The 25,594-nt window shown below is 42.2% G+C and overlaps 1 protein-coding gene across 1 annotated transcript in view; it reads right to left on the reverse strand.

Moving 5' to 3' along the window:
- Nucleotides 1-25,594, reverse strand: part of LOC131125210 (potassium/sodium hyperpolarization-activated cyclic nucleotide-gated channel 2-like) — a 37,916-nt gene that overhangs the window by 6,635 nt on the left and 5,687 nt on the right. The window contains exons 3-7 of the mRNA XM_058066523.1: nt 23,837-23,998; nt 13,783-14,001; nt 902-1,048; nt 577-817; nt 344-508 (exon numbers count right to left, since the gene is read on the reverse strand). Of these exons, the coding sequence (XP_057922506.1) occupies nt 344-508; nt 577-817; nt 902-1,048; nt 13,783-14,001; nt 23,837-23,998 (934 nt within the window). The remainder of the gene's footprint in view (nt 1-343; nt 509-576; nt 818-901; nt 1,049-13,782; nt 14,002-23,836; nt 23,999-25,594) is intronic.

Here is a 25,594-nt window from a genome sequence, read left to right on the forward strand (position 1 = left end):
GCTTGCCAACCGCCAATAAACAACAGAAGATGAAAAACACCACGAAGAAGAAGGCACCCTGACAAATTTCCGTTTGAGCGGGCACAAGATACCTCAATCGGATTGGTTAAAGGAATATTCCATCCCTGTTCAATTCTTTCCGTTTGAGCAAATAAACCAAATGCAATTGGAATATTTGGGTCCATGTATACTATTGACATAATGGCTATTGACATAATATTTGCAAATGATGATTAATAAATGTTAATTATAAAAAGTGATATTGGATAATTCCTCACGGCACACCTGACGGTTTCTCAAGGTACACTAGTGTGCCGCAGCACAGTGGTTGAAAATCACTGACCTATACGATCCAGACGATCAATGGCAACGGTCTCAAAGGCTCGTCTCATCATGGGATATTCCTCCAGCACCTCATTGAAGTGGTCCACAGACAGAGAGTAAAGTCGACAGTACGTCTCTGCTCGGACGCTGGCTGTCCGCCGCCCCCTCGTCAACAAACAGATCTCTGAAACAACAAAGAAAGAATCAAAAAAAGAAAATAACAAACCAATAAAACATTGACTGTTATTCTACCTCCGAAATAGGAGCCATCAGAGAGTTTCATCGCGAGGGTGCCTTTGGTGATGACACTGCAGACTCCATGCTGGATGAAGTACATTTTCTTCCCGATGGTGCCCTCCCTTATGATGTAATCATGTGGTTGGAATACCTCGAAGTGCAGCTTGGTCAACATAGCCGTGACAAAGTTTGGCTCCGCGTTGGCAAACAGCGGCATGGAAGCTACCAGTTTGCGGCAGTTAAAGTTGACTATTTCCTGAAGGTGGATGCAATGATGTGTGATGCATTCAAAAACAGTAAAACCACAAACCCTAATTCTGTGCTTTTTTGTGTCTCTTACCTCTCTCAGCGGCTCACTGAGTTCTCCCAGAATGCTCTCCTCATCAAACATCTTGCCCTGGTATCTGTGTTCATAATAGTCGTGGATCTTCTGACGGAAGTCGGCCGGCAGTTTGTGGAAGGACATGTACTGCTCCACTTGTTTGTACTGTAGTAGGGAGGAAGTTAGAAAGGAAGTTATTCTAGCGCTATAGTAAATACTATATACAGTACACCAATATGCTAATATTATAAGTGCAGATGTATTTTTAAAGGAAACCCATCATTTTTAGGCCCGTTGTATTGAGTTGTGGACTCCTATAGAGCAGCTACACACAATAACCCGCACAGAAGGCTTTCCAGATCTTCCAGAATCTGCAACTATTTCAGCTGCAGTTCCTGTTTTCATTTATTCCACCCATGGCGTTCCTGCAGGCACACCCATTCAGCTGTGATTGGTCACACTCCCAACCATTCCTGAAGACTTCCGGACTACTGCCGAACCCTAGTTTCTAATTTTGTCTGTATTTGGGTTGATAATAAATGGATAAACCCTTTAGAGAGCTACTTGAAAAGTGGTTAGGAGATACTGGTGGCTCATGAGCTACTGGTTGGGAACCCCTGACGTACCATGTATGAACTCATAGAGTGATAACATGTCCGCGTTTACTAAGTGCAGACAATAATGGCACAACATCGGTAGTACCAAGTGTAATGTGTTCATTACGCATTTTTTCCAGGACTAACCGTGTTTAAAAAACGTGGTAGACCACTGATTGGTGGGAAAAAAGTATTAGCAATTCCAGACATCGGCACTGCACTCCGCTCCCTGTATGCACACTTCATATTGCTACACAGACAACCGCTTACTGACACAAAATAATGGTAATTATTAATGGTTAATTAATGGTAGGGTGCCAAATCATTACAAATTATTATATTATTATAAACCATGTTGGCAATCAGGGGTTGCATTCAAAGATGCTGCGTAATTTAAGTTGAATTCAATTTTTTTGAATGTATGTACATGTATTTTCTGGGATTTCTGAAATGCAGAAAATTGTACTTCTGCTGAAAGAGTTAGTGAGTGAATCCGCTTACTGCTTTAATTTTTCTTTCGGTTTATTTAGACCACACATTTGGGATGCTCCAATCAGGCCGATTCCATATTGATTTCATATATTTTGCTCAATTTGTACTATTTAGGTATGAAAGATACCAGGTATAGTTACTTTTAACTGTACATTTTATAACAAAATGACTGTATAGTAGCTCATTTGGATCTGTAACACAACACAGGCATTGTATATCATTAGCAGTTCATTACTAACCAACGGTGATGCCAAACACAGAAACATTATGCAAATTAATTCCAGTTAATTCAAGTGTGTCGACAAAGTAACCTCACATGCACACGTCCTTCAACTGTCAACTGAAATGAACTCACCCCTGATCAATGAGCCTTGGGACGACTATCAATGGAGGATCAATAGAAAATGAAGGCCCTGTCACAGCAACAATGCAAACAATCCCCTTCCATAGTCACGTTTGTGTCATGCAAAGTGACCACTGACAAACCACAGACTGTACACCGTATATACTGTATAGCCAGGCAGCCGACGGTTGATAAATGAGGCAGTAAACAGAAAAGACAAGCTGTATAGTTCAGTTCCTCTCAAATGGAACGCCGGGTAAGACCTCAGCCAGCTTAACGCTGTCTAAAAACACTATTTTCAACAGGATTATGTGACAACCAAGCACATATTCTGTGAAGCTTTCAGACTGAGAAGGTCATCTTCCATGTACCTCTTTAGAACTTTCCAGTACCATCACTGCGAACTACAACCACGATAACCACGTTTGATTCATACCTCTCTCATAGCGTCAATCAAACGAAGCATTACCTCCTCTTTCTGTACTGTCATTCATTCATTCTTTTTCTACCGCTTTTCCTCACGAGGGTCGCGGGGGTGCTGGAGCCTATCCCAGCTGTCTTTGGGTGAGAGGCGGGGTCCACCCTGGACTGGTCGCCAGCCAATCACAGGGCACATATAGACAAACAACCATTCACACTCACATTCATACCTATGGACAATTTGGAGTCGCCAATGCACCTAGCATGTTTTTGGAATGTGGGAGGGGAGAACATGCAAACTCCACACAGAGATGGCCGAGGGTGGAATTGAACCCTGGTCTCCTAGCCGTGTCGCCCCTTTCTGTACTGTATTGAATCTTATGAGAATCATGTGGTAGACAATAGTGAGCCTGCTACATTCTACTACACATGATATTGCTGTTGTTATTGGCAAACATGCTCACTAGAAAGCAAATATATAGCACTTTGCACCAGAGACTAGACAAAGGTCTTTGCAGAGTACACAAGAAAACAAATGGAAACAAATGGCACACAGAATAAGAACGATAAAAGTAACAAAAAGCAGTGACATTAAATTTTCATTATATTGTGTGAGAAATTTCAAGTCATGTCAATCCGAGGGCGGCACGGCGGTCGAGTGGTTAGCGCGCAGACCTCACAGCTAGGAGACCCGAGTTCAATCCCACCCTCAGCCATCTCTGTGTGGAGTTTGCATGTTCTCCCCGTGCATGCGTGGGTTTTCTCCGGGTACTCCGGTTTCCTCCCACATTCCAAAAACATGCTAGGTTAATTGGTGACTCCAAATTGTCCATAGGTATGAATGTGAGTGGGAATGGTTGTTTGTGCCCTGTGATTGGCTGGCGACCAGTCCAGGGTGTACCCCGCCCCTCGCCTGAAGACAGCTGGGATAGGCTCCAGCACCCCCGCGACCCTCGTGAGGAAAAAGCGGTAGAAAATGAATGAATGAAAGTCAGTCCAAGTTATATGGGTGTACTTTGGGATTTAATAACACATGAGCTATATTTTTAAAATAATAGCACAGGTAACAATATTTCATTTTTTAAAAAAAACAAGTTCCTATGTACTCACATTTTGTACTCACATTTTCACCAAAACAGTCCCCCTACTGTAAAAGGTCACAATATGCATGACAGATACATGACACAAATCACTCATCATCAATGCATTTGTGTGTTTCCTGTATCATACACTATGAAATGTGCCTCTATTAAAACATTCACTTCCAACACTATGTGGTTTGACGTAACTTTTAAGGGACAATCGCTTCCACTTTGCATGGACCGTGCAGGAAAGTGTAAAGCTCTAATTATGTCAGCAATGTCTGTATCAAATGCATCACATATAGGCCTGTAACGATAATCAATAAATCAATTAATCGCACGACAAATAAAAACAAGCTTGATAAATTGACATATGCACTCATGTTTGTTTTCCTCCTCGCTCTCTCTCTCTCTCTACCACACAGGCTGGATGTCAAGAGTGTTCACTCTGTGCCTCTGTCTCAACACCTGGGTGTGTTGGTTCTATAGTGGAGTGAACAGAGTGAGTGAGTGAACCCTCCCATCAGTCATTCACTCTCTTTGTGCCAGTGGGTGGAGTCCTGGCTGCTAGTGAGTGCTGCAGATTGCAAGTGAGCAAAAGCAAATGTGAATGAAGGCACAAAAGCCATGTTTTCCAAGGCGAATGCCACAGCCCCAGTGTGAGAATATTTTGGTTTTAATAGGAATTAACGAGGTGAGGCCATGAACAACATCAAGCCAATATGTCAGGTTTGTTGGAAAGTAATGGTATCAAATTTAATATATATTTAAACCATCAAAATACAGCAAGATACTGCAACCATTACATGTTATCATCACTGTACATGTTTATGCATAATCAGAGTATGTACATATATCAAACAATGTTATTAGTAGAGGTTATTTTAGAGGGCTTAGAGTTGAAAAAGCGGTATCCCAACGACAGCATTGTAAGCTACCTCATATTAACTTATTTTCTCATGTTATAATGCACTTATGTTTCACATAAGGATTGCGAATGAATGAATGACACAACATCCGATTAGATTACCCTCACACTGCATGGAGTCAGCCATGGCATGTCTGAAGGTTTCCGTGTGGAAATGGTAGCTTTTTTGACTTCTTACTTTGTCCTTCTTCCCCACTCAACACTGTTTGAAACCCTTTCTTAAGTTTAGAATATATTTTTTAGAATAAATTTAAATATTGCAGGCTAAACAGTTCACTTGGGAGCATGCTATGTTTAAATCTCTTGTGTCCCTGCAGTGAGCGCAGGTGAGAAATGTGTTGTAAACAAAGAGTGTAAGGGTGATTATAGGCTGTTGTTTCATGTGTGCAGGGCTCTAATAATGGTAAAAATCAGACCATAAAGTCATAAAAAAAACTTTCTTATTCACTAACTATAAAAATATTCAAGTTTTTAATTTTGAATTTGAATACAAATTGTGGAAAATCACTTATTACGGTCGGGTCAGGAACCAATTAACTGCAACCAACAGTAGGGACAACTGTACTACTAAATAGTGCTTACTCACTATTAGGGAGTCCATAGCCATACTTAAATCAGATGGCTGATCCCAAATTATAAAACATAAATAAATGATCACTATATTTAATGTTATTAACACATATTACTAGATAAAGGCGTCTCTCCTAATCAGTACTTTAGTACAATCTGCAGTTAGTAAACACCTTAGGAAAAAGGGCATTTTTTTCTGTAATGAGATGATAATGCGGCGGCACGGCGGTCGAGTGGTTAGCGCGCAGACCTCACAGCTAGGAGACCAGGGTTCGATTCCACCCTCGGCCATCTCTGTGTGGAGTGTGGAGTTTGCATGCGTGGGTTTTTTCCTCCCACATTCCAAAAACATGCTAGGTTAATTGGTGACTCCAAATTGTCCATAGGTATGAATGTGAGTGTGAATGGTTGTTTGTCTATATGTGCCCTGTGATTGGCTGGCAACCAGACCCCGCTTCTCGCTCGAAGACAGCTGGGATAGGCTCCAGCACCCCCTGTGACCCTCGTGAGGATAAGCGGTAGAAAATGAATGAATGAATGAATGAATGAGATGATAATGCATTTCCAGCACAAGTTGGATAGTCATTTTTGAGCAAAAACAGTTGTGGACCAATAAATAACATGTCATCTTAAAATAATTCAATATCCGACATGAGGGAAAAGTGTTGGCAGGTGATGGCATTACGCAACGCCCCCCGTTTCACCTGCACGTCTGAGTTTCTTGACATGTGCAGAATAGAACGCGGCCACAACAAGCGACCTCGGTGTCACAACTCTTTAGCAGCCACGTCAAAACAAACACTACAGCTGGTGTGCCTTTCTGACTGTAGATGAAAGGTGCTGATTGGGAGCAAAGTGAAGGTGTCGAGAGGTGTGAGGGAGAACCTGACGCTCCGCCCGAGCAGCTGTTCTTCCACATGTGACCTCTTTTTGGCATAGTGAAGGAGGCAGCTCTAATGAGTTCAAATGGGATTTACCTTACATGATGGTATTTAATGACTGGACACAGTGTGTGTGTGTGTGTGTGGTGAGGGATAAAAAGTTGCACAGAGGAGATAGAGCAAGCAATCAGCTGGTGCGTCACAGCATAGCCACCGGGAGACTGACAAAGAGCCAAATGAGAGAAAATGACATCCATTTGCTGTCACTGTGATGACGTATGTGGCAGATCAAGTCTCTGCTGACATTTTGTCATCCAAACTAACAACTCATTGCTTTTTCTCATTTGTCTTTTACTGCACCAAACAAGGATTTTTGGCATGAGACTCTGAACATGATCCTTTCTTTACTTTTCTTACCCTTCTTCCCATTCTATTCTTTCCTTTCCTTGTCATTGCTTTCTTTTCTTTTTCACCCCACAACTCTCCCCTTTTCCTTGCCTCTTCTTTCTTTACTGCTACTTCCCTCTCCTTTCTTTTCTACTTGAGATGGAAGGGTAGGATTTAATAAGCTTTGCTTCTTCCTACTCCTTTTGGACATGTGGAACTGTGAACTGATTATGTGATGCATTCAATTGTAATCTGATGCATGTTCAAATGAAATAAAACCATTACCATTACTTTCCTTCTTTACCTCTACTTCGCTGTCCTCTCCTCGTCTTTCCTTTCCTTCCCTCTCCTCTTGTCTCCGCTCCGCTCCTGTCCCACAACCTCTCCCTCCATTGGAAATTCTAATTCCAGCTCATCCCAAACGGCCATGGGAGGATGTATAATTCATTCACTTGGTTCCCAGCTAAATCGTTTCATTATATTATGAAGCACATTCGCCAAAGAGAGGAAAAATCAGATAGTGGGAGCTTGTCTTGTCTGGCTTTCTATTCACCAATGTGCATGTGGGGAGGAACAACATACTGTGGGGTCTCTTTGCACACTACAAAGTCTCTTCTAATGAAAGGAGGCAAGTGAAAATCGGTACCAAAGGAGACTGATACGAGCTTGATCATCACACAGACTTGCTGGGAGAATATTACAAATCATTTGACATGATCACCGCACATATTGGTGCATGAGGGCTGTGTTTGGCTAAGATTTTTTTGCAAGGTCAGCCTGCTTCAGGATAATTGGAGTGATCAGTGACAGGATGTCTGCTATGCTGTTGTGACAGACGCATGGAGACAAAGGCGAGCACAGGAAGAAAACAATGTTGTTTTCGGTCTTGTGCTGCATCACATCCAAGTACCTCAGACTGATTGTCTGCACGTCTCACTGATTGGGATGATTGTGACAAAGCGACACGAAAGGAGAGACACTACAAACTCAAAGCTAATAGCTGATTAGCTGATTTTTAATAACAAAAAAGAATTTACATTTCTATAAAGTGGGATTCTCACTTCATGTCCATAAAAAATGTGGGTGTCAAAGAGTGACCGCACTCGGTAAATATGATTATGATACATTTTTGTGTGGTATAAAAAATGGACAGATGAATAAATAGGTCCTAAAAATAGTTTTTTGTCACAATAAAAATTAAAATGCAGACGCAGCAGCAGGATGACACAGCAGCCATCCCATGCAGCCCACCACCACAGCTTCAAAAAAAGTGGAAAACCCTGAAAACTCACATAGTAATATACACTGGTGAACACCGGCAAGCAAAAACTACAGTATATAACCACGCTGCTGATGACTGATAAATGAAGCAGTAAAAAAATGGCTTTCTCAGACTGTATATTCAGCCATGGAACACTTTACAAGACCACAGCCAGCTTGAAGGCGTCTAAAGCACTATTATCCAAATGTGATAACTCAGCACACGCTGCTTTCAGGGTCTGAGAAGGTCATCTTCCGTACCCTACAGTATAGGTTTATGTCACAGTGCTCTGTTAATATGTTTCATAGATTGCAATTCTCCATGTCAGTACCACAAAATCTCCAATTTCAAGCTACTTTTTACTCAAATAGCAACTTCCACCTCTCAATGCTAACTCCACGCAGGCCTATTTTCCTAAGTATATCATCAAAATGGCTCTCGCTGTACTAATGTGGTGGCTAGGCACATTCATCTAGCAGCATCATCATCCTTACTGGCTCGACACTTTCTGCTCTGCATGTTGTTTCATAAGCACAACTTCAGCTCAAATATTACTAATCCTCAGAGCAGCAACAGCAGCAGCCTAAAAGAAACACTTTGCAGTGGTGAAAAGCTGACAACTGGTCAGAAATGCACTTTACTGCCCTCAGCAAGAAAAAAAAACATATGGACACTATATTAGGGCTTTCAATAACTATATTCATCCATTTTCTATACCGCTTATCCTCACTAGCACGCAGGGGGTATAATGGAGACTATCTCAGGTGTACACCCTGGACTGGTGTACACCATTCACACTCACATTCATACCTGTGGACAATTTGGAGTCACCAATGAACCTTTTTGGAATGTTTTTGGAATTGGATAATATGTTTGCTTTATGCAAATGATCAATGCACCAAGGAAAGAAGTTCCAGTAATGCATAAAAGGACCAAAATACGGCAGAATACTGTAAGCATTACATCTTATCATGAATTTACCTGTTACTACAGTACATGGTCACAGCATGAAACCTTGGTGGAGGTTTTTGGAAGTATTTTTTGAGGTTTAATTAATCTGTAGGGAGCATAGGTATGTCCAATTGCATACAGTATCTGTTTTTATATCTTTAGAACACACAGAAAAGATAAAGATGTGTGTTCATGTCTCACATAAGGACTGTGGATGATCAGAAAAAAGTGACCAAATATAGTTATTCATTCATTCAGTCCTTTTCTACCGCTTTTTCCTCACGAGGGTCGCAGGGGTGCTGGAGCCTATCCCAGCCGTCTATGGGCGAGAGGCGGAGTACACCCTGGACTGGTCGCCAGCCAATCACAGGGCACATATAGACAAATTTTTGGAATGTGGGAGGAAACCGGAGTAACCGGAGAAAACCCACGCATGCACGGGGAGAACATGCAAACTCCACACAGAGATGGCCGAGGGTGGAATTGAACCCTGGTCTCCTAGCTGTGAGGTCTGTGCGCTAACCACTAGACCGTACACCAATATGTTTATTATATATTATAAGTCCAGATGTATTTTTAAAGGAAACCTATAATGCTCATTTTTAGGCCCTTTGTATTAAGTTGTGGACTCCTATAGAGCAGCTACACACAATAACCCGCACAGAAGGCTTTCTAGATCTTCCGGAATCGTACCTATTTCAGCTGTATTTCCTTAGATTTTCAAAACAGTCTGTTTTAATTTATTCCACCCATGGCGTTCCTGCAGGCACACCCATTCAGCTGTGATTGGTCACACTCCCAAACATTCCTGAAGACTTCCGGACTACTGTTGAACCCTACTTTCTAAGTTTGTCTGTATTTGGGTTCATAATAAACGAATAAACCCTTCTGAGAGCTACTTGAGAAGTGGTTAGGAGATACTGGTGGCAACCATTCACACTCACATTCATACCTATGGACAATTTGGAGTCGCCAATTAACCTAGCATGTTTTTGGAATGTGGGAGGAAACCGGAGTACCCGGAGAAAACCCACACATGCACGGGGAGAACATGCAAACTCCACACAGAGATGGCCGAGGGTGGAATTGAACCCTGGTCTCCTAGCTGTGAGGTCTGCGCGCTAACCACTCGACCGCCGTGCCGCCCCCAAATATAGTTATTTGATACTAAAGTATTGAAAATAATACTCATTGTTTATTATGACCTTGGTGCCTCCAATAAAACAATATAATTCCTTTATCAGAAGGCTGAGTAGCAATAGTATTGAGAGGCATGAAGTGTCACTGCAACTCAAGCTGATCAAATATGGTTCCTTGCTCTTTCCAGTGCTATCCAAACATTTAACAAAGCCATCAAATTATCAATGAAAGCAGTACCAACGCATGACTTAATATAGCATGGTTCTGGAAGTGAGCTTGTCTCAACTCCCCCGCATCCAGCACAAACACTAGAGATGACATCACCACTAAAAAAAAAAATTGCTAGGCAGACAAAAACGCTGACAAAAGCACTGTAAACAATGTAAAACAGCCCGGGCAGTTTTGCATAAGAATTCCTTGTGACAAGGAGGCCTCCCAGCTACAGTATGTCTCCCACAGGTTACCCCTCCCCCTCCATGCTGCTCTCTGTAGCTTACGGATAGCAGTTGCACTGCATGTCTCAAGGACACCACCAGCAAAGAGGAAGAGAGAGCAAGAGGGGCTGCAAACTAAAAAGAGGCAAAGATCAGGTGAAGCCCTTTAATAGAGGGAGGGATGAGACTTGAGGCATGGGTGAAGATCGTAAAGTGATGAAAAATAGGAGAGAGAGCGTGAACCAGGGAGGTAGCCATCTTTGCCTACGTCACCTTCAAGATGACATTGGCAGGACACACAGGTCTGCTGCCTCATCAATTCTACTGCGGCCCAAGAGGGACATCATATCATCCCTCCAACCCCACCCCCTCCATCTTCCTTCCACATCATCACATCAGCACCGCCACAAGGCCCCGCCCCCAACGATGTGCAGCCTCTACCTGGCCGAACACACCCGCGGACTGTGATTGGCTGCTGAGAGCAAGCAGCAATCCTTCTGCTCCCCACTTGGAGAGACTCTGCTTAGAAACAGAGAGGAGGCTGCTCTGTTTTCCTGCACAGGCCACGGATGCAGCTCTGATGATCTCCATCCTGACTCACAATAAATCTGAGGGCATGACCAAAACAACTAATTTGACCATAATATATGATGTTCAACAAAGCCTCATCATTTGATTGAAGCGAATGCCTCCAGCATTTGAATAGTGTACTTTTATCCTTACATCCTTACATGTTCTCGTTTTTTTTTCCATAGAAAAAAATCTGTCCCAGTGTCAAACTATCACCGTCTACCATTAACCTGTACAATAAATGATAAAGGCAAGAGTCACATTGCATTTTTTTAATCTACATAATTGGCACACAAGCGTAAAAATAAGTTAACCACTCCTTTCATTCATTCATTTTCTACCGCTTGTTCCTCACGAGGGTCACGGGGGTACTGGAGCCTATCCCAGCTGTCTTTGGGCGAGAGGCGGGGTACACCCTGGACTGGTCGCCAGCCAATCACAGGGCACATATAGACAAACAACCATTCGCACTCACATTCATACCTATGGACAATTTGGAGTCGCCAATTAACCTAGCATGTTTTTGGAATGTGGGAGGAAACCGGAGTACCCGGAGAAAACACAGGGAGAACATGCAAACTCCACACAGAGATGGCCGAGGGTGGAATTGAACCCTGGTCTCCTAGCTGTGAGGTCTGCGCGCTAACCACTCGACCGCCGTTAACCACTCCTAATAGATAATAAATACAATAAAACAGTCAGAATTTAAAATAATGTAACATAATAATGGCCTGTATCAATGGTTATTTTTTGGGAGTAAATTGTGTAGAAAAAGCAAAAGATGAATCAAAACCACCTTTTGGTTAGTCCTTAAAACTGAGGGTCGGGTTCTCAGGTTGAGCACAGTATGAAACACCGATTGACTTTGTTTGGATTTTGAAAGTATTTGACAACAGAGATATAAAGAAATCCGTTCCTGGGTCAAACTATCACCTGATAACTATAACACAAGATTACCTTCAGTGACTGAATAGAGGCATTTGTTTTCCAATACAGCTTCTGATGCGTTGTAGAGTGTAAAAGGCTTGATTGATCAAATGATATTACTCAAACAGAAAACAATAATCAGCGACAGTATGATCAAAACAGACTCATTTACTTCTTCTAGCATCTGGCGTATTGTATTAGCCAATGTAGTGGTGGCCAGGCATAATAAAACGAGGTACGGGGGGCGCTCATTGAAAGCCGCCTTTACTCACCATCGACAGGGGAAGGTCATCGTTTCTGTTACAGCTAATGACTTCTTGTCATCCCATGGGAGTTTCCCGTATAAGACTGCTTCAAATGCACAATGAGTTTGCTTGAATTGCAGTGACGTATCTGAGATTGTAGAGGCAGGCCGACATAATATGATACTCATCTTTTTCCTTATAACAGCCCAATATCCAACATCAATATCAGAGATATCCATTCTGAAGTAGTGAAAAATATCATTCATTCATTCATTTTCTACCACTTTTTCCTCACAAAGGTCACGGGTGGTGCTGAAGCCTATCCCAGCTGTCTTCGGGCGAGAGGCGGGGTACACCCTGGACTGGTCGCCAGCCATCACAGGGCACATATAGACAAACAACCATTCACACTCACATTCATACCTATGGACAATTTGGAGTCGCCAATTAACCTAGCATGTTTTTTGGAATGTGGGAGGAAACCGGAGTACCCGGAGAAAACCCACGCATGCACGGGGAGAACATGCAAACTCAGTGAAAAATATCAAATAGTCTTAATATTCTGAAATAACTCACTTAATTTTCACACAAGTGTTTAAAAAAAGTGACCAGGATGGATAGGATCAGGAAGGAGTACATCAGAGGAACATTACATGTTGGAGACCTGGGAAATAAAGTCAGAGAGGCCAGACTGAGATGGTTGGGACATGTCCAGAGGAGAAATGAATATATTGATAGAAGGATGCTGCGTTGAGAAGGACGTAGAGGAAGACCAAAGAGGAGGTTTATGGATATAGTGAAGGAGGACATGAGGGTAGTTGGTGTTAGAGAGAGACAGATGCAGAAGACAGGGTTGGATGGAGGAGATTGATTTGCTGTGGCGACCCCTGAAGGGAAAAGCCCAAAGAGAAAGAAGAGGCCTCAAAAAAGCCAAAGAAAATGGTTAAAACTCTGAAGCTATGTTTGTACTTCAGATGTGTAGTTTTGGTTGAATTTCGGTTGTATAAGCTTCCACTTTCAAGATTGCACTGTACTTTATATGAGCTTTAAAACTTTTGGAGCAGACCGATCCCTGTGACTTCATTTGTTGTTGAATCAAACAACAGAATAATCGAGAAAAAAGCCAATAAATACAAAAAAATAATAATACACAGAGACAACATTAGGTCCTCTTACACGATCCAATGAAATCCAATACAAAGGCTCTTTTTTTAAAGATTAACAATGCTCTCTTGTGATTGATCAGTTTAATAATATGTTCATTATTGCATCCATTGTCTCAGTATGATCTGTGTGTCATTACATTAAGACCTCTGTAAAGTTCTTCAATTAGATCCCTTGTGTAGTTTGCCTAATGTTGTGTCCAGTGTGTGTGTGTGTGTGTGTGTGTGTGTGTGTGCGCGTGTGTGTGTGTAAACACTTAATTTATTTTTGATCTGTTGCCAGTCAGTAATATATCACTTCCTTCAGATGGAATAAGAGTGACTATTTCCAGATCTGATAGCGTCAGGGAGGTGATGGAACAAGCTGATCAGACTATTTATGGCTCAGTGACGACACAAGATGCTTTCAACAATCCTTATGGCAACAGGCAGTAAAAAGAGGAGGATGTTGGCTCGGGTTTGAAACAAGACAAAAGTAATGAGACTCTGTAACAAGAAAAGGGCCCCACCTTTTCCTGATATTGCCGTCTGGAGGAGTCCAGGGATTGGATGAGAGCCGTGGCGTGGCCAATAAACACAGCATAGCATGTGGCCCCCACAATCATACTCAGCATGGTCAGCCAGATATCTGACAAACTCTCGGGGGCTTGGCGGCCGTAACCAATGCACAGCATGTGGCTCATTGCCTTGAAGACAGCAAAGGAGTACAGCTCGGACCAGGTATCATTCTGTGAAGAGATAAACAAACAGTTAACTGGGTTCATTATACATAAGTGGTATGTTTTGTTGGAGGAGCAGGAGGGAAGCCTTGGGGACAGCCGGGTCATGGAAAGCCTTCAGATAAATAAGAACTCAGGGGACAGTGTTGCACTAAAAAGACAGAGAGAAGTGGATAGCGGAAATGACATTGGGGGAATTCCTTTGAGGCCTCATCAACTGAGCATGGAGGTTTTGGAAATGATATCCTCAGAGACAAATAATAATGAGAGGTCGTTAAATATGTCCTGTCAGAGGAGGGAATGAAGAGTGTGCTCTGCACATTCTGGTCATCCGCTGCTTATGTTGACATTCATGCACACAACTGAACAAAAAATGCAGTTTTTAAATGAAAGTTATTATGATTAAGGGAGAAAAAAATCCAAACCTACATGGCTATAAGTGATCATAACTGGCCGGGCCACCCTTAGCAGCAACAACTGCAATCAAGCATTCGCAATTACGTGTAATTTATCATTTACAATATAATGGAATGGGGCCGCATGGTGGCCAGAGTGGTCGGCATAAGCCCAGATCGGAAAGACCTGGTTTCGATTTTCCGTGTGGAGTTTTCTCCGGGTACTCCGGTTTCCTCCCACATTCCAAAAACATGTTAGGTTAATTGGCGACTCCACATTGTCCATAGGTATGAATGTGAGTGTGAATGGTTGTTTGTCTATATGTGCCCTGTGATTGGCTGTGACCAGTCCAGGGTGTACCCCGCCTCTCGCCTGAAGACAGCTGGTATAGGCTGGGTACTTGGACTAGGACTTGTTACCATCTGATCACAGGGCACATATAGACAAACAACCAATCACACTCACATTCATTCGGAATATGGGAGTAAAAACCCACACACGCACAGGGAGAACATGATGCCCGAGGGGGGAATCGAACCCTGGTCTTCCCCATCTCCTGACTGTGTGACCTGCACGCTAACCACTTGGCCATTCAACTTCAACTTTTGAAGGTGCATAATATTCTGCACCTTTATATTGGACAATGATGCCAGCAGGAGTTGCATAATTGCAGCTCAACTTCCCATAGCTGATGCTGTGTTGGACTTTTCCAGAGACAGCAAACTAGTAGTAGCACTGCACTCAAATTTGCTCCTACTGCTACAATACACAATTAACGACAACTGCATAATCGATTAATTCTTGAAAGGTGCCCTATTTTGCAAAATTGACCATTTAAAGATTTTATTACAGAAATGTGCATGTTATGTTTATAAATAATACTTTTTCAGCAAATAAGCTATGGTAGCATGATTCATTCATTCATTTTATGCAGGGTATACCCTGGACTGGTCGCCAGCCAATCACAGGGCACATATAGACAAACAACCATTCACACTCACATTCATACCTATGGACAATTTGGAGTTGCCAATTAACCTAGCATGTTTTTGGAATGTGGGAGGAAACCGGAGTACCCGGAGAAAACCCACGCATGCACGGGGAGAACATGCAAACTCCACACAGAGATGGCCGTGGGTAGAATTTAACCCTGGTCTCCTAGCTGCACGCTAACGTCTGACCGCCCTGGTAGCATGATGTTACTGTTAAAATGTGCTTGTAATGTTAGCACTGTGGTACACAAAGCCACACTTGTGTTGCTAGCATTTGTGTCCTTCTGCCCCACTTACTGTTACATTGCCGGATGTGCTATATGACATCTATTACGTAGGACAAGCGAGTTACAGGGTATATTTAAAAAGTGTATAAAGTGCACAATCGTGCTTCTGGAAGCCACACACTCTCAGTTGTGGACAAAAATGCTAATGCTACACACACTTAAAATGGCACATTCCCAATATGGCTTACTTTAAGACTTTTAGGGACATTTAACAATTGATAAGAAACTTTTTTCCACTTTAAACATTTTAATTAAGCCCGTTATTGCAGTAATCAATGTGTTTATTGACAAATAATGGACTGCGTGGCTCAGTGTATTGATGAATTTGGTCACTATTTCATCTTTCATCAAGATAAAAAGGAGTATTATGTCAATCATCATTTGCAACAAATGACCAATGCTGTTACATGTCCACAGCGACGCATGTCTCCATGTGTGTTATTAAGAGTAAGACTTCCCAAAATAAACACAGCTCCACCAAGGGGGACGAGGCTCAATAGTGGCTAGTGTGGAAATAGAAAGAGAAACAGTGGAGTGCAACAGATTGAATAATAGATGAACAACGAGCACTTTGATTCTGAAATAGCTCAGTCAAGAGAGAGGAGGGAGTCTCAACAGCTCTCCCAAGAGAGTCCAGTTTGGGAACTATTGCCGTTTTTGTCAGTAATCAACATTTCCATCAGCTACGTATGAGTTCTTTTATGGCAAAATGTCTCTTTGTACACTCACCAGCAACAGAGTATTGAAGTGGAGGCTGCAGACTCTAATGAGATCCAAAGCTGGGCATTATTATCTTTGAAGAGGCTGAATTTGATTGTATTGGATGTCATTATTAGATTATGCAGGTCTACCCAATGTTGCCTGTCAGTGTAATCAATTATGAGTTTAACAAGGAGGTCAGGCGCTTCCACAAGTGGCACAATAGGGTGGCTATTTTTACAATCTCCTGAATTGAACTTGAAAATTGAAGAAAGGTGTCTGATTTTTGGAAAAGAGAAGGGATGGTGTTAGAAAGCCCATCATTTACATTGCATTGTATGTTCAGCTTAGAGTGCGGTGTTCGTTCTCAGGCAGTATTGAAGATTACATTATGTTACTTAGCATACAGAAAACGCATTAATATTAATTTCATAAACATTGTGACTGTTAGAAAGCCCATAATTTACATTGCATTGTATGTTCAGCTTAGAGTGTCGTTTGTCCTACGGTGTTCAGCGGTCAGTAAACGCACCACAGTGCGGGACGTTTTTTCGGTTGAACAATGCATAGATCTCTGAGCCTTATTGCGCCTCATACATCATATCACCAGGTTGATGCTGTGCGTGAATGCATAAAGGTGAGTTTTTGGCTTTATTGTGGGAGCTGTGGAGTAGTTTGGGCACCCTCTTCACAAAGTCAGGCTCCCTCGTTCATCGGTGCTAACATCAGTACATCAGTATTTGAGCTAACTATGACTAACGGTTATTCTAGTGAGTGTCATGTTTGCTTAGTTTCTTTGTTGAATTTCTGTGTGTAGCGTGCCTTTAGCTCATCATTATACTTGTGTAATATTAGTTACATTACGTTACTTATCATTTATTTGTGTATTTGTCTGTGTATGTATGTCTCATCAGTACCACATCATAACCTAAATAAAATCACCAAAAGAGGACAACCTTCCGTGTTCTTTGATTTGAACACACCTCCTATACCAGGGGTCTCAAACACGTGGCCCGTGGGCCAAATGTGGCCCGCAGGACACTAGTTTGAGGCCCCCGTCTTGATAAGAAAGTTTAATGTTAGTGGGGCCCGCGCAAGTTTGATATGGATGCTGTATGGTATCATGTACCCAGAAAAAATTATTACGTTTGATTAATGTTCATGTTAAGGGTTAAATAACTGTTAATAATTATCCTCCCCATCAGTGTGGAAGTGGTAAGTTTTTGGCTATTTAAGTTTAAAGGAAATAACTTGAAGGCTACCGTTTAGGTCGCTAGCTCTCTAGTTTGCGAGTTAGCATGTGTCTCAAGACCCTGCAGTTGCGCAATATGTTGTAAATAAAAAGAGTATAAATGTGACTATAGTCGTGTTTTGTCATGTCTACAGGGCTCTAATAATGCTTTGTTAATTTTAATCTGAAAAAAATAATTTGTCTACCCACCAACTATATGTGGTTTCTTAAGTTTTTATTATTTGCCGTTTTATTATTATATTTATTTATTTATTACTGATTGATTGATTTTCTTTATTCTTGATTTGTTTATTTATTTTTCATCTTATTTTGTGCATAGTGCATTGTGCATTAAGATATTTGAGAACAGTGGAATGTTTTATCAGAGCTTTTCTTTTAGAAAATCGGAACCAAAGCACTGAAAAAGTTTGTATAATTTTCTGTTTTTAATAAATGCATTTTTTGGGGGGAAAAGGCCCAGCCTTGCCCAGACTCTAGCTCCAGTGGCCCCCAGGTAAATTGAGTTTGAGACCCCTGTCCTATACCTTTGACCACTCCAAACTAGTGCATCCTGGGAGATGATCTCACAACCCGAGAAGCCTCTCCGCTACAGAAGGCTATGTGTTCTTTTAAAGATATTACAAGTCCTGAAACTGTACACAATGATCTGTCATGGTTCAGCATGAACTCAATGAGAGGTACTAAGCTATGTACATCCATCCATCCATTTTCTGTACCGCTTATCCTCACAAAGGTTGCGGGCATGTCTTCGGGCGAGAGGTGGGGTACACCCTGGACTGGTCGCCAGCCAATCACAGGGCACATATAGACAAACAACCATTCACACTCACATTCATACCTATGGACAATTTGGAGTTGCCAATTAACCTAGCATGTTTTTGGAATGTGGGAGGAAACCGGAGTACCCGGAGAAAACCCACGCATGCACGGGGAGAACATGCAAACTCCACACAGAGATGCTCGAGGGAGGAATCGAAGCTGTGTGGTTTTCACACCATACTAAGCTGTGTGTTATATTATTTTACAGAATACAGCTAAGGCTGATGAATGATGCAAAGCATTTTCTAGGGAGTATTTCGCCACAAATCTTGCTTTGTGTTTTCTTTCTGAGTAACAAATGATAAATAGGGGACTTATGTCATACCATAAGTACCTCCTCACTCAAACCTGTTGATAATTCTCCAAAAGTGGAGTGTAACACCACTCCCTTGGGAAAATAGCTGTAGACACACATGTTCCATTTGAAGTCTGGGTTAATATGAAATGACTCAGAATATTTATTTACCATCTTGGAAATAATATATTAAGTGTTTCCATGTATCTGCAATTTGCTGACACACCACTAAGGGTACGAGTAGTTAGTGGATGCAGCCTATTTTTTAATTGCCGGGCCCAAAGTGGCGGATTAACATACAAAGTGATGAACACACCGTGCAGTAGTGAAGTATGGAGGATTTTTATGGGACTGAAACCCAACATTGGAAAAAGGCAGACAACTGAAAATTGACTCCTAGCACTCCAAATGACCACTCAATGTTTTAGTGTCCAGTGGCTGATAAGCTGAACAAATATCGAAAGATAATCGACACGCACGCAACAAAGCTCTTGGCCCATCCGTGTCACACACCCACCAGCTTGATTTACAATGGCTTATCTGGCTTTAGTGTGTCTCGCCTTCTCTATGTGGGACTTTCTTCCACTCCAAGTGAGGTCTTAACTCTGCAGGGGGTGTCAGTGAAATACAGTCAAAGTCAAACTAAATCATCTTAATCATTTTTGTAGCAGTAAGTGGACATGAATAAGGTATATATTTGTTTAGACAGCCCATTTTTCTGTGGCGCTATGAGGGGGAAGCGATGATGTTGCAATTTCCTCCATTCATGTCTCACTAAGGGATTATGGCTGCATTGGAGGTGCTGGCATCTTTGTACTAAGAAGAGAGTCATGCACTCTTCATCCTAAACTAATCACCTCTTGGCCCAGGCTCCCTTCTTAATGGAACCTGAAAGTGCCATTGATTATCTTATGTAACTTTTGCAGTAATGCAAACAGGCCATCCTTATGATGTATGTTTTCATAGACACATCATCGCTTGTTCTACGAGTTGCAACCTTCATGAGACCTTATACCCAGATGAATGCATTTGTAAAGAAGGTCCACTTTGGCACAGATAACAGCATCCCTCGTATTAGCAAGAAAACAAACAGTTAGTAATTAGCAGCCCATTTAAAGGGGTTAGAAGTCAAAGAACAAGACGAGGAGACTTGAGCCTTGCCACAGTAGATAAATTCACGTTGATGAATGGGGCAGTATCAAAACAACCAATGGAATAATGTAGATTGTGCATGCAGTGGAACCTGAAATGAATTTTTCCAATAGGAAATCATAAAAATCAGTTCCAGGGTCAAACTGTCACCGCATAAGCATCATTTTAAAATCAATAAGAACGCTCACAGTTCATATTGCAAAGTTTTGTGTGGTCTAGTGGTTAGTGCGCATACCTCACAGCTAGGAGACCAGGGTTCAATTCCACCCTCGGCCATCTCTGTGTGGAGTTTGCATGTTCTCCCCGTGCATGTGTGGGTTTTCTCTGGGTACTCCGGTTTCCTCCCACATTCCAAAAACATGCTAGGTTAATTGGTGACTCCAAATTGTCCATAGGTATGAATGTGCGTGTGAATGGTTGTTTGTCTATATGTGCCCTGTGATTGGCTGGCGACCAGTCCAGGGTTTACCCCGCCTCTCGCCCGAAGACAGCTGGGATAGGCTCCAGCACCCCCGCAACCCTTGTGAGGAAACAGTGGTAGAAAATGAATGAATGAATGTATCTAATGAAGTGTCCATTGGAGTATATGCCTCTAGAAACTCTGTGTATGATATACAGCAAGGCTCTGCCACCACAATAAATTAACTTGGCTGTGGACAAGCTTACATATTGCTGCACTGAATATAAACCAAATGAAATTAATAGATTGAAGTTGCGGTCCATTATGAAAACAGCCCTGTCCCCAAGGTGTTACAAGTTCTACTGAATCCAATTACTGGCTAGGCAGATGTCAACCAGAGTTACAGAATGTTCTCAACGCCTTCCATGGGTCCTGCCTGAGGCCCCCCACCACCACCACCACTCTCCTCACCACCAAAGCCACTGTAAGGGTGTGAGCTTTGATGGATGGCCTGGCTGCAACACAATGGCTAATGTTACAAGTTGTCAGCCACTCAATAGGGGGCTGGTCTCAGGTGGCTCTAGGCAGGCTGCACCATGCCATAGTAACCCTTTACTCTGAGAGTGACAGCTCTCTGGGGACTGACTGTCTCTGATTCCACAAAGGGAGAACGCAATGGACGAGTCAGTGGTCTGTCAGTCCTAAACCTCATCCGTCATCGACTTCAGATTGAACCATAAACAGTGCAAAGTCAACCTCCAATCTGCCTTGTAAGTTTATCATTTATTGATGCCACCGGCAAGTTAGCAGAATTTTGTCAACATAAAAAAAAGTTACATTGGCAGTATATATCAGTATACTTGTGTTACCTCAACCGCAAATTATAAACGTGTCACAGAGTGGAGAGAGAAAAGAGTGGCAGAGAAAGAGTGGGAATGACTTCAAGGCAACTGAGTTTTTAATGTCGCGTAACATTAAGGACCTGAATCGGATATGGTCTGGAGTGAAAAAGTGCAGAGCCAATCTTCCCGATTCTTAGAGGTCGCAATGTATCTGTCGGCACACATTTGATTATTTTATCATAATAAAATGACCCAGAAAATGGATGGATGGATACACTATAGGGCTGCACGGCGGATGAGTGGTTAGCGCGCAGACCTCACAGCTAGGAGACCAGGGTTCAATTCCACCCTGGGCCATCTCTGTGTGGAGTTTGCATGTTCTCCCCGTGCATGCGTGGGTTTTCTCCGGGTACTCCGGTTTCCTCCCACATTCCAAAAACATGCTAGGTTAATTGGCCACTCCAAATTGTCCATAGGTATGAATGTGAGTGTGAATGGTTGTTTGTCTATATGCGCCCTCGTGAGGAAAAGCGGTAGAAAATGAATGAATGAATGAATGAATGAATGAAACGGATACACTATACTACGGTTGCTTAGCAACAATGCCAAACAAAATGCAGAATGGTACTAGTCTTGGAAAATTCGGGTCCACAATCTGAAACAGGGCCATTGTGGCTGACGGATGAGGACATTAAATAACGCCTCAAATAATGTAAATCAGGGTTCAACATCATATTTACTTGTAGATAACAATTATCTGAAGTTATTTCACACCTTGAGGGATGAAATGATAGCACTACAGGAAGAATCTGCAGCACAAAAAAACAAATAAGACCTGCTTACACAGATTAGAAATGTACAATCACAGAATAACAACCTCAAGAAGCAATAAATTACCAATTTCCTACAATCAAAGGAGATGGATGTCAATAGCGAGACTTGTATGGCAGAAACAACACCACACCCGTCATTATCGTTAAGTTCACCAATAGGGAATTCAAAAGCGCACTGCTGAAACAGAGAAAGAAGCTGAAAGGTACAAACGTCTACATGAATGAGCATCTGACAAAATGGGGCGCTGCGTCGGACTCCGGATTATGTGTGACGCGCAATGAGTGTGACGTGTGGAGCTTTGCGCTACTCTTGAAACGGGCGTTGTGCGCACTGATTTCACACTGATATTGTATCTCAGCTTTCAGTGTCACTAAATAAATGAAGGTCCTGTTGTTTCACACCTACCATGTTGAGTTGTTTACATGAGTGCTTTAGCCTGTTTCGTTGGGGTGGAAAATGTCACCAATGAGATCTGTTTATTTGTCGGTATGGCCATTAGCTCTGCTCTAAAAGAAAAACAAAACTTAACATTTGAATATTAGTCGACTATGAACAAAATCTAACAAATCGCATTCAACTGTGAAAAGCCAATACATATTATGTTCCAACAAGCCCTATGTGCTGTGTTTTATTCTACAGAGGAGGTTTCATTGAAATGTTCATTAAAAAATAAATCCTAACCAATCTTGCTTCCTCTGCTAACAACACATAAAACCTTCAGAATCATGTTTTATGATGTCATTAACCTGCTACTTTGTACACCAGAGTGGCACAAATCCTTCAAACCCAAAATCTTGAGGCAATTACAGTATAAGACAAATCTCTTTAAAAGTGCATTTGGCCGTATGCCTCGTAGCTGGGTCACTGTGGTGTCCCCACACTCTCAGTAAAAGCCCGACAGACAGACAGTATGCGTATAAACAAGTAGCTTTTATCTCTCAGAGAGATGCATAGCAACAAAGAGCCCAGCTGTCCAGCCATGGTCACCCCCAGCCCTCTCTTATCCCCCTCCGATGCCTCTTTTATCTTTCCTGTCACCCCACTGCATTGAAGCACAGGGGAATTACAACGTGTGCTAAAATCGCTCTGGCTGATCTGATCTGAGCAGTGAAGAGCAAGTTTTTCCATGGAACGGTAATAACATCATTCCAACCACTTGAGCTAATAACTGTAACGTGGTGTATTATTACTGGAATTTCCGCTACTTTTTTCTTACACTTTGAACCCTTCGGTTTATGTTGCGGTGCGGATAATTTATGGCTATTAGGGTCACGGATATGCTGGAGCCTATCCCAGCTGTCTTCGGGCGAGAGGCGGGGTACACCCTGGACTGGTCGCCAGCCAATCACAGGGCACATATAGACAAACAACCATTCACACTCACATTCATTCATACCTATGGACAATTTGGAGTTACCAATTAACGTAGCATGTTTTTGGAATGTGGGAGGAAACCGGAGTACCCGGAAAAAACTCACGCATTTGGAGAACATGCAAACTCCAGGTGGCTTAAACACTGGTGTGTCTTATACACCGGAGGTTACGGTGTATAATTTCTTAATTGGACCACATTGATGTACATTACATCATATCGACTTTTGCCGTTAACTTTCACCGTGTGTTTGTTTTCCAACTTATTATGGACAACCTATCAGGGAGATTTCAGCATGACCACTCTGCATAGTGCCACCAAAGCTTTCATATGATAGACATGATAAAATGCAAAATGCAATGCACTATAATTAGAAAAAAAAATCTAATTAAACTAAATAGGACCCACTGTGTGAGATCCACTGATTAAAACATTTTGGAATTACTAATTTAGAGAACATTTCAATCTCTTTGCACAGACATGATTTCTGAACATGAACCTTACCTCCATTTTGTTGAGGGACACCCAGCAGTCAGACGGGAAGTCTTGCAACATGGGTACCAGGAACTGTAGGCAGCCATCCCAGTGACACAGCAGCAGCATCATAGCAATCAGATTGATGATCCTCATCACAGCACTGGCCAGGTCGTAGGTCATGTGGAAGATCTGATAGAGTGCAGCAACAACAAAGGTAAGGTAAGAATGTGTTCTATGTGTTGGATTGCAAGTAGCTAATTGTTAAGTGACTGAATTCAAATTTCACACGCCAAAGTGGCAACCCACTCAGCTGTACAGTCTCTTTTAAATTACACTGCAGTTGATAAATGAGTGAGGGTGACAGGCGCCCATCAGTCCCGGATCAAACACAGCGGGAGTGGGCAAGACACATGACATCACGCGAGCCTCAGGATACACATACGCGTGAAGACAAACCCTGTATGCACACTTTCATATACAAAGTGATGGACGGGGACCATCATGATCCTTAACAACTGTCGTCTTAGATGTCAATCATCCACTGGACAGACACTTTGGAAAATCCACTTTCACAAGACTAGCGTTAACTGTGTTATGGAAGTTTGCAGAGGTGGGAGACTCGAGTCAGACTCCAAAATCACCTAAATTTGAGGACTTGGGACTTGCTTGCCGAACACTGTAAAAAGTTTGACATGCTCATCTCATGACTTGGGTTGATTTGACAGCTGACTCAGAAGGACTTGAGGTATTATATTGAGGTCTATATAGATATATATATATATGTATATATATCTATCTTCTTCCACTTATCCAAGGTTGGGTCGCAGGGGAAGCAGCCTAAGCAAAGAAGCCCAGCTACCTCGGCCAGCTCCTCCCGGGAACTAAGGTTAGATGTTACCTCATCAATAATTAAATATGTTGCATTATTTTCTGATAAGGGCTAGCACGCGGGCCTCACAGCTAGAATACCCGAATTCAATTCCACCCTCGGCCATCTCTGTGTGGCGTTTGCATGTTTTCCCCGTGCATGAGTGGGTTGTCTCCAGGTACTCCGTTTTCTTCCCACACTCCAAAACCTGCTAGGTTTGCTAGTTCATGCTAGTGTGAATGGTTGTTTGTCTATATGTGCTCTGTGATTGGCTGGCGACCAGTCCAGGGTGTACCCCGCCTCTCGCCCGAAGACAGCTGGGATAGGCTCCAGCACCCCTGTGACCCTCGTGAGGATAAGTGGTAGAAAATGAATTAATTAATTTTCTGATAAGGGTACCACAAGACAAATCACAAGATTGGGTCTATGGGCATGAGACAAGATTTTAAGCTTACTTTTAAAAAAAAGTACAATGAAAAAAATATTGAAAACTATATGACACTATATTGCAGTTTACTATGTTACAGTCTTCTGCACTCTGCATGTATACTACTGGCACTTCTTCCACCCACTGAGACATTGAGATTGTATGAGCTCACACCCTTTATGCCGTTGTTCTGTGGAACGCTCTTCCTGCTTGCTGAGGAAAACGAACACCCATACACATGGCAATGTACTGAGGCCAGAAAAAATGATCAAGTTAATTTTCATTTATTGTGTGATTCATTCATTCATTTATTATCGTCCCAGGCCTAATGCCAATGAAACATTTTTTTTTCAGACATTATCAACTGTAGGCTTTAAGAGTCACTAACATACACACATGTAATCATTAACTTTGTAAATGTTTCATTTAAATATGTGCAAATACGTGAATTGCGTGTATTTGTGTACCACTATCTTTGCTGATTTAAATG

The sequence above is a fragment of the Doryrhamphus excisus genome, chromosome 3 (assembly GCF_030265055.1).
Source record: "Doryrhamphus excisus isolate RoL2022-K1 chromosome 3, RoL_Dexc_1.0, whole genome shotgun sequence".
Classification (NCBI taxonomy): Eukaryota; Metazoa; Chordata; class Actinopteri; order Syngnathiformes; family Syngnathidae; genus Doryrhamphus; species Doryrhamphus excisus.